Here is a 14,476-nt window from a genome sequence, read left to right as displayed (position 1 = left end):
TGTTTCAATTGAGGTGCAGGACCTAATATTGCAAAATGAGCCTGCAGTGAGTAAAAATATGACAAGTGGTGAAAACGCCCAGAAACAGCTCGTGGTTCACAGGGTTAAAAGGTGGGGTGAAAATACAAGTAAAGAAAGAACTTAACTTCCAAGTCTGTTTTGATAAATTTATTGAAAATAGTGACAACTTCATCCAGAAGACGGGACCACAGTTTAGAACTGGATGACCTGGCCCTGTAAGAGAACAGAGGAAAAGCCTTTGTAAAAATGAGAGTTAAGGGTAGTTACACAGCATAATGAGGTGTCAATGGCATGTGGTTCACCTTGAATGCTGCGAACAATTTCCATAAATGTATATTATTATTTAGATGATGAATTACATTTGACTCAAGTTTGACATCTGGACTATCTTACTCCGATCCAAACATGTTGGGTCAAGGAAAACCATTGACCATTAATCCTTTATAATTCATCCTAAATGCCAATTGAAATCAACCTCAACCTTATGACAATTTAATGAATCAGTCTTCTTACTGAGCTCTCGCACAGTTTGCATGTTAGGGCAGGAAGAGGCAGCCAGTCTCACGTATGTTCAGGTTTACAGAGTTTGTAGTAATGTTTAAATGTTCATGTGGCATTGATCCGATGTAAAAATGCCATATTTTATATCATGCACATTAGTTTGGGGAACTGGATCAGTACAATGGCCATAGATTTCTTCCCAATGTACAGAGAAAGGGACACAGCGACTACCCGTACACTAACATGCAAACCCAACACAAATGCAAATCAATACCTACATATACAACCTCTTAGAACACCTCTGCGCCAATTATAATCACTATTTTTGTGGTCACATGATTCCAGTTAAAATCAAGAAATTCACCCACAATGAACCAAAAATATCCATACAAATCCTCTGCTGTAAGTAACATTATTTATCATCTCTGGCATGAATAACTATTCCTGACCCTTTTTTTTTTCTTTTTAATATTCAGACCGTCTCTTTAGTATTAGGTTTGAGGACACCCTCCCACCTAGACAGCTAATTGTCCTGCCTTTTCAACAATGTCCCTGTGTTTTCAACCCTTTTCTTATAATTGTGTGTTTATGCAAAAGAAGGGTACACTCACTGGTTAACATGCAAATGTTTGTGCTGGTTAAAATTCTGGTCACACTGCCTGCCCTCTGCATGTTATACAATTTGTTGATATTTTGTCACTTTGAAACCAAAATCTAATACACCACACTGTCAAATGCATGTTTTGGGGATAATTCTGTAGCTGGTCAGTCAGATTTACTCAAACTTCATATAACTGATCATTGTATTATCAAACATAATGATACCAGGATGTCAACATGTCAAATATTAACAGATTATCAGGTGAAGATGTATTTTTACCATCAGTGGGTTACTGACTGTCATTTTCTATGGATAGTTACCCGATAAACAATGAATTGCTAAATTACCTAATTTAGGTGAACCAATTATGAATCCACAGGTAGAGCACAGTGTTGGCAGCAGAGGACTTAGGGGTGATTTCTGGGGTTCATAATAGATTTAGACCCAACACAAAACTATGTTCGGTATACCCTGTAAAACCTGGAACACTGAGGGACCCAACACACACACACACACAGACATTACAGAAATAGAAAAGGGGACCTATAACACTTGCCTTTCTCTTCTTGTCACCACCCAACTCGAAGTGCTTGCATCTCTTGATGGCCAGCATTCTCTTGGATCTGCAGTTGGGCTCCACACACTCAAGCCTCAACACAATTTTCTTTGTCGTCTTAGCCTGTACAGAGAGTGAACTAGTTAAGACCCCATTTCTGCTGCAACATCACACACTCCTGGTCAAACATATCTAAGGTCTAACTTGCCTTTTTGCGGAAGATTGGCTTCGTCTGACCACCATACCCGCTCTGCTTTCTGTCGTATCTCCTCTTACCTGCAAAACATTTACAGTTCAGCTACATTTCAAAATACAGGAAGCTTACCACACATTAACATGAACCACTGGTAACAGACTGGTTACCCTGTGCATAGAGGGAGTCCTTTCCCTTCTTGTACTGGGTAACTTTGTGGGGTTGGTGCTTCTTGCACTTCTTGCAGTAGGTCCTGCGGGTCTTCGGGACGTTCACCTAAACATAGAAAATGGACCTTGAGCTGACATGCAATAAGCCTCACAGCAGACTGATCATATATTGAGTTAAATCTTCCCGACAAATTTGAAGGATGCACGGTTTATAAAATACATGTGGGAAAACAAGCCACTGTCAATTGGCCTTGCTAACCAATGGCTAACGCATTGATGCAACGTAAAAGAGGGCTCTTCCACAGATCAAAATATATCTGGCATCGTGTGATGCTCAAGATAATCCTAGCTCGTCATTAATGGCTATAACGCTCACGCTTCTCGTTTCACCGTTAGCGATGCGGGTGAAGAGCAGCTGACGTTAGCTAGCATGCTAACACTGAAGCTATATAACGAAATAAATGGGACAGTGTTTCAACATGTGACACTGAAATTGAGGAAAAACTTATAAGGCTGTTTGTCATCACAGTTACTTCGACATTAAACTCTTAACTTTCCGTATAATAAAGGCCGGTTCGTGTGGAGGCACGACTTTACCACTCAACACAGCAGGGATCGTTAATATCCATCTAACTGTGTAAAATGAAGACATGATGGCCAATACTACCATAGTTACATACATCAAAACATGTATTACATATCTGAGTTGACTACATGCTAAAATGATTCCTCAATCAGCAAGATTGGGTTTGATTGAGTAAAATTGTTGTCGTGTAATAATTTCATACCATGGCTGCGTCCCGATGCAGAGGAAAAGAGGGAGGCAGAAGCCGGAAGCACTTCTTAAAGTAGACCCCAGCTGTGGACCCGCTGCTGTCATAGCGTCTGCCCCCTAGCGGCCACAAATATTGGGAGGTCAAAAATTACAAATAAGATATCAAAGAGCTCAAATTTAAAGTAAGTGCAACTGCAAAAAAGTTATACATTTCGTTTTTGTAAAACAATGAGCAGGCGTTCTTATGCCTGCACAAGTTACCAATTTGAATAGTGTTTATGTCCTGCCCTTGTAATAGCCAAATTAGCAGCAGACTGGATAAGATATCCCCTCAAATAAAAATGTAAGAGTGTAAGAGTCTATAGCACCTGAATATGATCCTGTGTTAATGTTTAGCCCGCTTCCACTTATCACCAAAACTGTCCAGAGGGCCGATATGAAAATGAGCAGGAAGAAAAAGGGGAAGTAAGCATAGTCGATTCCTCTCTGTGGGCGAGTTTAAACTTCTTGCATCACAGACCAACACATTTAATGGAAGACGAGCAGCTTAAAGAAAGGTTTCTGCCATCGCTACAAGCCTCAGCATCTGTAGCTGTCTGTTTGATGCTTGACTTTTTTGGGTGTCTGGGTAAGTAACATAGCTCTCTGAATGTAGTCTGTAAGGTTAAGAAGTATTTTTAGTCATGTGTTTCATTTGAAGGAATGTGGGAAAAAGCAGTAGAAAGTATTGTGCAGATTTATGCAAGTACTGTATGCAAATCTAAAATGAAGTGTGTGCTCACCACAAAACTACAAATACACAAATAGATAAGTCAAATGTTAATGATTTTGTCGGCTAAAATGCAAGAATGTTATACTTGTTTCTGAATGTTTTGTTCACAATAATTCACTGTGGTGTATTCTGCTATAATTTGCAGCAATGAAAACTTGTTGCATATTTTTTTAAACCTTTGTATTGACACATCACTAGAACCATTTACGTGTATGATCGGGTGAAAATCAGAGAGTAGTTTAACGTTGGTTACCATTATAATATACGCATGATTATTTTTTGAATATTCTGAATTCATGAGCACTTTTATACTTTACAATTTCAGAAGTTTCTCTAAAATGAGCTCTTTTTACATCACAGGAAATCTTATTTCTGACAACTAACCTCCACAAGGAGACCACAATGTTAAACTGATGTGATATCTTAATATGTGGAGGGGGAGCATTCTCTGTGGTTAGATTTAACTCGAACAAATTACAATGAATATGATTCTCGTTATCTTTTCTTCTCACTGTCTCTCTCGTATACACACACTAACACACATTCACACACTCTTTTGCATATACTACTTATCTGTCAGGAAATGTCAGGAAAAGAGAGCATCTTAACAGGTTCCTGTTAAACCAACTCTTTCATGATATGGTTGTGTTTGCGGTGTCATACAGAGTGGACATCGTGCAATGAAATAAACAACTGCATTCCATCCAAAAAAATATCCATTAGTCTTTATAACTTATTTAATTGGACCCTTTTCATTTTATTGTATGTTGCTGCCTTGCGTGCACCAACATAGTGACACAGTGGGCAATATTTACAGGTTACAAAGATCAGTTTTCCATCACTCTGACAGCCACCCAAGTCAGAAACAGTCAATTTATTTTCTTGTGATTAGATGATTCTATGAGATTAGAAGGGTTATTTTGACTTTTGAGTTGCTGAAAAGTTACAGACGCTGTATATGGTTTTTCACAACCCAAAACCACACAAGCAACTGATAAGCATTAGAGCCTGAGAAAAAGAAACTCCACGAAGTATGAAAATGTTGTTATGTTGTGCAGAAATAGAGGATCATTCTGCAAAATCTAAAAAAAGGGAGCCTTGCATATAGTTGTAAGTGGCATGTAAGTGTGTATGTAATTGTGCCAATCATATTTGAGAGAGAAACAATGTTGAAGTGCTGCAGGGCACTTGGTTTTATTCTGCCTTCATATTGCGGTACAGCATTGATGCAACTTCCCTATCAGTTTGTCTGTGTCAGCCACCATGAGTCAACTCCCTTCCAAAGAAGAAAAAAAGAAAATCTGCTTCTGGTGTCAGTGATACAGTGAAATGTGGACATATGGTTTCAGTCCACTGGCTCCAATTGATCAGAGACAAAGAGGGTTGATGGCACATCAGTGTGCAGATTATCCATTATCAGAGTTGATTGACCTTTACTCAAGTTAGTGATGTGAGAAAACTCTGGGTTGCAACGAATGAGGAATGAGTAAACAATGTTTCTCAGAATAGGGAACACGTCTGTCTGTTCATGACGGCACAAACAAAACCAACAGGTATTGTCAGACTAGTGTGAAGAAATGTCACACTCTTGGTTCGCAGGCAGTGACAGAAGCTTCTGGTAGTGTTACAGTTCATATGATAGAAGGAAGTGCTCACAGGCTGAAAATAGGCTGAGCTGAAGTGCAAACACATCTCACAGAGACTAACAGGCAGTGAGCACTCAGCTGTGTGACAGGGGTGAGTCTGAGCATCTGGTAGTCCATGTTTGACCTGGCAATATGGCACAATGACTTCCTCCCTTTAGGGTACTGTGTACTTTTGTTGTGTTTTAGAATAGAATGTGTCCAGACCACCGCTTGGATGTTAAAGAAGAGTTTTTGCTTGATGAAAAACAGTGGTGAATAATGCTTTTTGGTAAAAGTGGTACTGGAATGTAATTTGTGTTTTAGTCCTGCATCAGTCTGCTGCAACCAAAGCTGATTTTATTTGTCAGTTTCATACTAAATGCTAACTTTGAACACTGGCCTGTCACTGGTGTGTCTGTTGATGTTCAGTTCAGACAAATGATTCAACATCGCAAGGAACATTTTCACTTTTTTCCTACATTTGTGGTTATTTTCTTCCTGCATATTGCCAGTTATATTTACTGTTTTGATGATGGGTTGCATGTTTGAGTGCTTTTATAGAATCTATATTATCGTGTTTCATCAACAGACATTAGTGTTTCTCTGTCTTACCCCACTCTCATCTACCTGTGGTATAAATTGAGGCCCTGTCCTGTTTTGGAGGCGCTAGTTTCACTGCAGCACTGGTGGTTAGCAGATGCTAACCAATACTGTTATAAACTAAGAACAGAGAGCCTTTTTCATTTGCTTGCCTACCTTAAAATGCATATAATGCAGGTAAAATGTGATTATGTTTGTGAGTGGGTGTGTGAATGTATGTGAAAGAGAAAGTGATGGTGCCTTGTGATGGTGAGATTGTTTGATATCTTATTTGATCAGTTTGGCAGTAGACTAATATCATTTAGATGTTGTTTCTTATCTAAGAGCGTACATTTGAATATGTTACATGAAACTATGGAACTGGGTTATTGCATTAACAACCAGGTTGCTGGTTCTAAAAAATGGTATTTCAAATCAGGGGGAAAAAAAAGAAAGTATTTATATGTGTGTGTTTGTGTGTGTCTGCATTGTGAGAAAGCATAGCTGGCCTATCAAGCCAGACGGAGATGTCTACATTTATGTCATATGAAATATAACAGCCCCCCCAAAAAACGCTTTTAGATGCATGTAATTGCGCTATATCCCCTACAGTGTAAGAGAACATCAACCTATCATGAGGAATATTTCCAGACCAGATATTTGGTGGACACTTTTATCCAATATTTACTTGCACGGCCTCCCAGTACAAAAGCATACTGTATATTTAGGTCACTGTCATGATGACCAGGATATAATAGCTCAGACGAGACACAGATGTGCCATAGTGGGGGGGGGGTGTTGCTAGCATGAAAAGCAGGGTTTATGCAAATTACAGCTAATCACGCGTTCATACTTGCTCACATTCATGCTCCATGACTCTCCATCTCTTTCCAGATCTGTAGTCTCACGTGTTGCCCTGATATTGCTCTGACTCTATCTAGAGCAGGCAAGTAGTAACTTAAACTCTGCTAACATACTTATTTAAAACTTTCTAAAGGAAATGAAAACACTGAACTGTTAAGTGTGAGCACACAGCCCATGGCTGTATTATAATGCCAAACTAAGCACAGCGGTAACAGACGAGTCAGTGACTCAACAGGAAGATTATTGCCTGAGTTGAGGTGTAAATGTACTGTTCAGTGTTGTTCTGCCACACAGAAAAAAGTTTATGTCATGCTGCTATTATACTTTACAGAAGTCTTCATTCCTCCTTGTTCACATGTAGATTAATTCTGACCGAATCATGTCAGACCCTATACTGGAAGAAATCTTCATTAAACGATCTCAGCAGAAGAAGAAGACATCCCCTTTGAACTACAAGGAGAGATGGTTTGTTCTCACCCAGGAAAAAGTAGCCTACTATGATTTTGATCCTGACAAAGGCGTAAGTATTGAAATAGCATCACATCTGTCTCAGATTAATTTTGCTGCCAACCTTAAAAGAACGGTGCAGCTACATTTGTGTGTTTATCCATGAGTTCCCCAACTGTTTCCTCATCTGTTAAGCAGAAGCGAAAAGGTTTGAGAGGATCAGTTGACCTTGAGAAGATCAAGTGTGTAGAGACGGTCCAGACGGAGCCCAACTCCCCACTCGAGCGCATGTATGCTTTCCAGGTAGACACTTTTGTCAATTAACAATCACCTCACGACAGTCATGAAAAGTACAGACAAACCTGCACCACCGTAAATAAGCAAGAATGCCATGTATCACAATATAGATTTAGGCAACGGAGTAATAATAAATAAAGCAAATGAAATACACTCCTTATTTGACTTTTGTCACCTGCCACTATGTACAAGCTGCAAGATGCCACACATGAGAGGCTTGTAACATGTGAGCAAGTTTTCTCCTTGACAGACAGAAGCTGTCCCTACCTCCAATAGTTAATATCGTGAAAGTCTCTTGTTAAGAAGTGAAACCAACTCTCACACTCAAATGAACCAGGGGCTTTTAGTGATTGTGCAGGTGTTTGTCTTTGCACACGTGTTAAATCGCAAGCAAGGTAAAAATGAGTCTGGCCGGCTTTAGCCATCAAAGAATGAGCAAGCAACAGTTTCTTTGCTGAACTGCAGTGAACACATTTGGACGCGGCTTTCGTCACACTTTGTGCAAAACTGTAACTACATATGATGTGCAGCTACTCTCTTTCATTTTTGCCACAGATCGTTTATGATGAAGGGCCGTTGTACATTTTTGCAAAGACTGAAGATATCCGTGCTCATTGGATAAAGAAGCTAAAGGAAAGTAAGTATATGCATATACATTTACAAATGTATCTTTTATTTATAATTTTGTCACAGTTTCTCATATAGGCAATGTTATATCTGCCCATCTCCCAGTGCCTGCACATGAGAAGAGTTGTATGCTTATGCAAATGCAAATGTTGACTTAATGTAAATGTCCTGTGTGTGTGTGTGTGTGTGTGTGTGTGTGTGTGTGTGTGTGTGTGTGTGTGTGTGTGTGTGTGTGTGTGTGTGTGTGTGTGTGTGTCCATACTTGTGCATAGTGGTGCGCTTCAACAAGGACCTGATGCAGAAATACCATCCTTGTTTCTGGGTCGATGGGGTGTGGCTGTGCTGCCAGCAGGAAGTTAAACAAGCTATGGGTTGCAAGGTGCTGGATAGTAAGAACGGTGAGAACAATTTGCTTTTGGTTTGAAATGTGCTACAATCAACAACTAAACTTTTTCACTGATCCTGAGTTAAATAATGTCATTAATAGGCTTTACATCTAAACCATCTCGGCGAAGGGGATCCAGGAAACCTCTTCCTCCCACCCCAACAGAGGTACAGACCCAGTCCTTTCACATTGATATTCACCAAATAAAAACAGACTATTTTGTTCTGTAAATACATCCGCTAATTATATGTTGTTTCAGGAGAAGCCGGGTCGGCCTTTACCTCCACAGCCTCCTGAGCCACCTGCCCCTTCTGCCGGCATGACTGTCATAGCTGAGTATAACTACACACCCATGACAGAACAAGACCTGGAGCTGAGGAAGGATGAAGAGTACACCATCCTCGAGATGGCTGACACAAACTGGTGGAGAGCCCGAGACAAATATGGGTGAGAGGAAGAAATGAATGCAGGAGGCCGAACTGATTACATTTACATTCCGGGGTCCACTGCAAAAAAACAGTGGGAAAATGCTGTTCAAATAAAATGATTGCAAGCTCCCTGCTTACAAAAGGGGAATACTCATTGATGCCTTTGAAGCACATAAATTAAAACAACACCAGTGCATAAAGAACAGGAGACAGTGTTAAGGATAGACATACAGATCTGAATATATACAGCATATCTTTATGGATTTGTTTTTATATTATTTACCCAAATTAATTTTGTAAAGTGTTCTTGGATTTAATCATTTATACACAAGATGTTACTAGTGTAGCTACTTAGCAAACTAGCTAAGTAGCTAATAGTGTGTCAGTGACCAGACATGATGCACATTTATTGTTCATTTGTGTGTATGCATGTAGACAATATTAATATCTACAATGTGTTTCTTTTGCAGCAAAGAAGGATACATACCTAGTAATTATGTTGTTGAAGCAGAAAGTGGGCTAGAAAGATTTGAGTGAGTATGGGAACTTTTGAAATGTTTTGTCTGAAATTCTCCTTACATCATGTAAATATACAATTATCATTTTTATGTTAGATGATTGATAAACAAACAAACAAAGTTCCTTGTCTATGTATCAATATATTCTTGTTTGCTGAAGCAAAGAATACTACAAAAATAGTACACAGGAAAAATGTTATTCATATTTATTTTCACAGCTGGTATTGCAAGAACATGAACCGTAGCCAGGCAGAAAAGCTGTTAAAGACTGAGGTAAACTCGATGACCAACATACATTATGTTCTAGGAGGACACCTACAAATTGGTTCATCTTAGCTGGACTACATTTAATTTGAAATGTATGTTTTATATATTCTTATGTGTTGTTTCCCGTTCTCAGAACAAAGATGGAGGCTTCTTGGTACGGGACTCAAGCAAGGCCGGGAAATACACTGTGTCTTTGTTCAGTAAGGGTGGCGTGTGAGTAAGCTCAGTGGTGTTAAAATATTGCTGCATGGTGCACCTTTTATATACAGCATCCACTGGCTCCACTCATGTGTGAATGTATCAAAAGAAGAACTGTTTGTAATGAAAGCGGAAACAGTGGGCGACAGAGGGAGAGAGATGTAAATTTTTCATGCAAAACTTGGACTAATCAGCCTGTGGAACTTTATCATCGCAGAGCTCTAAGACTGAACTACATTGTGGATAACACTGAGGACATATGACCTACTCATGCATACATGATAAATAATAAATTCCTGTGTTGATGAAAACCTGTGAAAACCTAAAATTTAATTTACTTTTCCTTTTCTCTCCACAGGGAAACAGGCGGAAGCTGCAGACATTATAACATCTGCACCACCCCACAGGGACAGTTTTATCTTGCAGAGAAGCATCATTTCAGCAGCATCCCCGACCTCATCAAGTACCACCAGCACAATTCAGCAGGTTAATACAGTAGCTCTGAATATATGGATATCTAATAGAAAAAACAGATTTTATTTCTCCAGTATTTATAAGATACAATTAAAATTTGGTTGTAACAGCAGGAAAAAGGAAATAGGGGTAAAGCAACAAAATATACGCACACAAACAAAATATTAAAAACGGAAACAGACAAAGTCCATCCATTAATAATGTTGATCTTACAGGTAATAATGAGGTTTTATTATCTCCCTCACTAGGTATGGTTAGCAGGCTGAAATACATTGTTTCTAACCGGGCGCGGCCCCCATCAACAGCAGGGCTTGGCTATGGTAAGAGAATGACTATATAACCATCAATATGACATGTACTACTGGCAGAGCTGAAATACACCTACTTCTTGGCTCCTCCCTATACTCTCTTATTAATCATCATTTCTGGTGATTAACCTCTGGCGACTGATTAAAAATTTCTCAGTGTGTGTAATTTATAAACCACCAGTCTTCCTGAGGTTGTATAAATGCTGCATGTATTTACATAATGATCATTTGTCAGCAGTGGTTCAGGACACCAGCACATTTGTTAAAAGTAATGAGTCCCTTGTTTGACATTTTTGGAAATACACTTACTCTCTTTCTTGCAGAACGTTACATTTTAGTTGCTACTAACAGTGATATCAGTCAAGCAAATAAAGGCATATATATCAAAAATGTAGAACTATTCTTTTAAAGCAGACGCAGGAGGTATAAAAGTGTTCATCCACTCTCTCTTGTTTGCTCCAGGTGTGTGGGAGATTGACCCCCGTCACCTCACCTTCATCAAAGAGCTGGGCACCGGTCAGTTCGGAGTGGTGAAGTATGGGAAGTGGCAGGGCCAGCATGACGTGGCCATTAAGATGATTAAAGAGGGCTCCATGTCTGAAGATGATTTCATTGAAGAGGCCAAAACCATGATGTAAGCAAAACTAAGAGTCTTATTTTGGATTCAGTTCACAATCTTGATTGATCACTCAACGTGCGACAGCCAGCGACTGAAAAAACTGATGTGTCACACTGGGAAGTGTAGGTTCTGTAACTACTGTGAGGAAAACTAACTCATAATACTTAACTTCCTTCTCCTTTTGCTCAAACCAGGAAGCTTCGCCATGAGAACCTGGTCCAGCTGTATGGTGTCTGCACTACACAAAGACCCATTTACATAGTGACTGAGTTCCTTTCAAATGGCTGCTTGCTGACTTACCTCAGGGAAGGCCTGAAGCAGCACCCAACAACTGTCCAGTTCCTAGAGATGTGTAAAGACGTCTCTGAGGGCATGGCCTATCTTGAGTCAAATCAGTACATCCACAGAGACCTGGTGAGAGACAAACATCTACTGCGTAACAGTGCAAAACATATCCCACTACATTCCTACATCACTGCATCATGCTATGCTGAGATACACTGGGATTATGTGTTTGGAGATAAGGCTAAAGTTTAATGATCACACCTAAATCAAGAATGTTGTTTGTTTTATTGCCAGGCCGCCAGGAACTGTTTAGTAGATGGCAATGGAACTGTCAAAGTGACTGACTTTGGACTGTCAAGGTAAAATACTCTGTACACTGGTGCCTAATAAAGTCTAATAGTAAAATCCCCTTGCGACACAGGTACAATTTGTAGGTACTTTCTCTGTACCTTTTTGGAGTATTGATGTCTTAAGCTAGTTTACACTTTACAGTTTTAGTTACTGGGTTAGTGTTATATATTAAGAGTTTTAACACCAAGATGAGGTTTTAATCAGTATGTGAAGTAATTATAATCAGCTCCACCTCAACCAACCATAACACTTATGGAACCCATTTTTTCTTCACAGTGCATAGTTTTACTTTTGATCCTTTAAGTAGAATGTCTTGACAAAATGTCGGCACTTAATCTTTTTTCAATTGCAAAACTTTGGAATGTATAGAGTATTTTCACACTGCGGTATATGTACTTTCACACTTTAACTAAAAGATCTTCCACCACTGCCTTAGGTATGTCTTAGACGATGAGTACACAAGCTCAGCAGGTTCCAAGTTCCCTGTTCGCTGGTCACCTCCTGAGGTCCTCCTGTACTGCAAATTCAGCAGCAAGTCAGATATCTGGGCATATGGTGAGTCAACATAGTGTACAGTCTATATTTCAGTTTCAACTGTCAATTCCCTGTTGCAGTTCTGGTCAGTTAGAAGTGTGATCTATGTTTAAATGTCTTCACAAACAATGAATACACATCTGTGTTAAACTATTTTCTCACCACATTAACTATTTCTACAAATACCTAGGGGTTCTGATGTGGGAGGTGTACACTTTGGGGCGGCTTCCATATGAACGCCTAAACAACACGGAAATAGTGGATCAGGTGTCCCGAGGCCTGCGCCTCTACCGCCCCCAGCTGGCCAACGAAAAAGTCTACAGCATTATGTCAAGCTGTTGGATCGATGTAAGTGAGTTTCGTATCGTATTGTGGGCAGTGGTGGAATCTGAACTGAAAACCGAGGGCAGCATTTGGATGAGAAGTGAAATGTCTTCAAGTATCTAGTCCAGTTGCCCTCAATTCAGCTTTTGTCGGATAACTATGACCTGGATGACTGAGAATCTTCACAGACATATTGCACTGAAAACTATGGCAGCTACATTTCATTTCTACTCCACTACATCAATATTGTACTTCTTACTTCACTACATTTATTTGACAGCCTTCGTTACTAGTTACCTTATAGATTCAGATCATCAGTACAAAATATAATCAATTTATAAATTGTGATATATAGATTAAGCTACCCGTATATGAAGTACCTGCTGTTTACGCATTCATTTATCAGTAATTATAAACCAATAATCTAATGTGGATTATTCAGAATTGGGCCATCCATAATTATATTATAGGGTTATTGAGTATTTCTACACTGTGGAATTTAAATACTTCTTCCACCACCGGCTGTTGGCTGTGTAATGACAATGATCTTGTACAGACTGATGATAGTGTATGGAAATATGTTCTGAACACCAACCATCTCACAGCTTCTCCTTGTTTTGTTTTCAGAAAGCAGATGAGAGACCCACCTTTCAAGAGCTGTCACTGTCTGTTCAGGATTTGCTGTATGAGCTCCAGTAGATCACAAAATGATCCACACACACAAACAGTTCACTCTGATCCCCACAGAGCAGCATCTCCGGCTGTCCCTGGAAAGTTAACACAATGTTAAAACAGTTAACAACTTGAACATGAGACAACACAGCCACATTGAGGTCCTCTGTAATGTGAATATGTGTACTGTGAATGTCATTATAGCTCAATGATTAGAAAAGCTCTTTTATCACATAAGTACAGTCCTATAGATCAGCATTTAATATGTGTATATTTTATTGAAGGTTAATGGATTAAAATTATTGTATGTCTTTATTGTATTCTGTGGAATCATTGTGGGATGTAGATGACTTTGCATGAGGAAACAAGCTTTGTAAAAGCAGATGTATTGCACAAATAAAAGCCAAGTATGATAGGCTTTGAAATGACTGAAACATCATGTGAAATGAAAATGAGAAAACATCTACAGTAATAGGCCTATTCATGTAATATGAACTCTTTTGTAGTGTAGTAATAATAATACTTTTGCATTGGTTGGCATTTGCTTTATTTGTTTAATTTGATCATTTATAATAAGAACTTTATTTAGAACAATGTCACACATAACAAGGGTGACATGACAACTACAATCAGACATCCATTTAATCAGTTTTTAAAGAGTAAAGTACATTTAAAAAGATAAGATTTACATTTTAAAGTAAAAAGTCTGAACATACAAAGATCATGAATGATGATACATTTAGACAGAGAAAATATAATTAAGTAAAAATAAACAAATTTCTTTAATAACATCTGAAAGTGTGCACATATTTCTTATTACTAAAGTTTAACAGACTTACATATAATAATTTCCAATTCCAATCAATAGTTCTATGGACAGGCAAGAAAATTTGGACTTATGAATATCAAATTTGCCTAATAAGATGAATAGGTTAATAGACTGTTGTATTTTTTGGTTCTTGTTTTCATAATATAGAATATCTCTTGCTTCCAAAATAATTGTAAGTTTGGTTGGTTGGCAAATATTCATTTCATTTTTCTCCAGAATATTGTTAATGGGATTTCATAAAATTATCATAATGTTT

At 38.7% G+C, this 14,476-nt stretch overlaps 2 protein-coding genes across 3 annotated transcripts; one reads left to right on the top strand and one right to left on the bottom strand.

Moving 5' to 3' along the window:
• Positions 1 to 153: 153 nt before the first annotated feature.
• On the bottom strand, positions 154 to 2,880 carry rpl36a (ribosomal protein L36A). Its single transcript, XM_056382772.1, has 5 exons — positions 2,831 to 2,880; positions 2,043 to 2,148; positions 1,888 to 1,955; positions 1,680 to 1,802; positions 154 to 234 (listed from the first exon to the last, which is right to left on the bottom strand). Exons 1-5 carry the CDS (start codon positions 2,831 to 2,833, stop codon positions 214 to 216), a joined length of 321 nt encoding a protein of 106 aa, XP_056238747.1. The 5' UTR covers positions 2,834 to 2,880; the 3' UTR covers positions 154 to 213.
• A 433-nt stretch (positions 2,881 to 3,313) lies between these two features.
• Positions 3,314 to 14,182, top strand: btk (Bruton agammaglobulinemia tyrosine kinase). 2 transcript variants are annotated; one of them, XM_056382768.1, is made up of 18 exons: positions 3,314 to 3,445; positions 7,019 to 7,177; positions 7,303 to 7,407; positions 7,957 to 8,038; positions 8,301 to 8,426; positions 8,516 to 8,580; positions 8,673 to 8,860; positions 9,312 to 9,374; positions 9,578 to 9,632; positions 9,760 to 9,839; positions 10,183 to 10,310; positions 10,547 to 10,618; positions 11,069 to 11,240; positions 11,420 to 11,639; positions 11,805 to 11,869; positions 12,298 to 12,416; positions 12,586 to 12,743; positions 13,347 to 14,182. In XM_056382768.1, the coding sequence occupies exons 2-18, from the start codon at positions 7,037 to 7,039 to the stop codon at positions 13,416 to 13,418; spliced, it is 1,911 nt and encodes a 636-aa protein (XP_056238743.1). In that variant the 5' UTR covers positions 3,314 to 3,445; positions 7,019 to 7,036; the 3' UTR covers positions 13,419 to 14,182. The 2 variants fall into 2 exon arrangements, with proteins under 2 accessions (XP_056238743.1, XP_056238744.1); XM_056382769.1 differs by lacking the exon at positions 3,314 to 3,445 and adding an exon at positions 5,287 to 5,326.
• Positions 14,183 to 14,476: the final 294 nt, after the last annotated feature.

Source organism: Seriola aureovittata, chromosome 8 (genome assembly GCF_021018895.1).
Source record: "Seriola aureovittata isolate HTS-2021-v1 ecotype China chromosome 8, ASM2101889v1, whole genome shotgun sequence".
In the NCBI taxonomy this organism is placed as follows: domain Eukaryota; kingdom Metazoa; phylum Chordata; class Actinopteri; order Carangiformes; family Carangidae; genus Seriola; species Seriola aureovittata.
The sequence above is the reverse complement of the archived record's forward strand: the minus strand, read 5'-3'. Positions and strand labels throughout refer to the sequence as shown.

What these genes read in the sequence shown, in the direction of transcription:
- btk (XM_056382768.1), top strand. Translation starts at nt 7,037, where the DNA reads ATGTCAGACCCTATACTGGAAGAAATCTTCATTAAACGATCTCAGCAG. An exon ending in AACAGCAGGGCTTGGCTATG is followed by an intron (nt 10,619 to 11,068) that starts GTAAGAGAATGA and finishes TGTTTGCTCCAG; the next exon opens with GTGTGTGGGAGATTGACCCC. An exon ending in GAAGAGGCCAAAACCATGAT is followed by an intron (nt 11,241 to 11,419) that starts GTAAGCAAAACT and finishes TGCTCAAACCAG; the next exon opens with GAAGCTTCGCCATGAGAACC.
- rpl36a (XM_056382772.1), bottom strand. An exon ending in AGCCAATCTTCCGCAAAAAG is followed by an intron (nt 1,803 to 1,887) that starts GCAAGTTAGACC and finishes CTCTCTGTACAG; the next exon opens with GCTAAGACGACAAAGAAAAT. An exon ending in GTGGTGACAAGAAGAGAAAG is followed by an intron (nt 235 to 1,679) that starts GCAAGTGTTATA and finishes GTTCTCTTACAG; the next exon opens with GGCCAGGTCATCCAGTTCTA.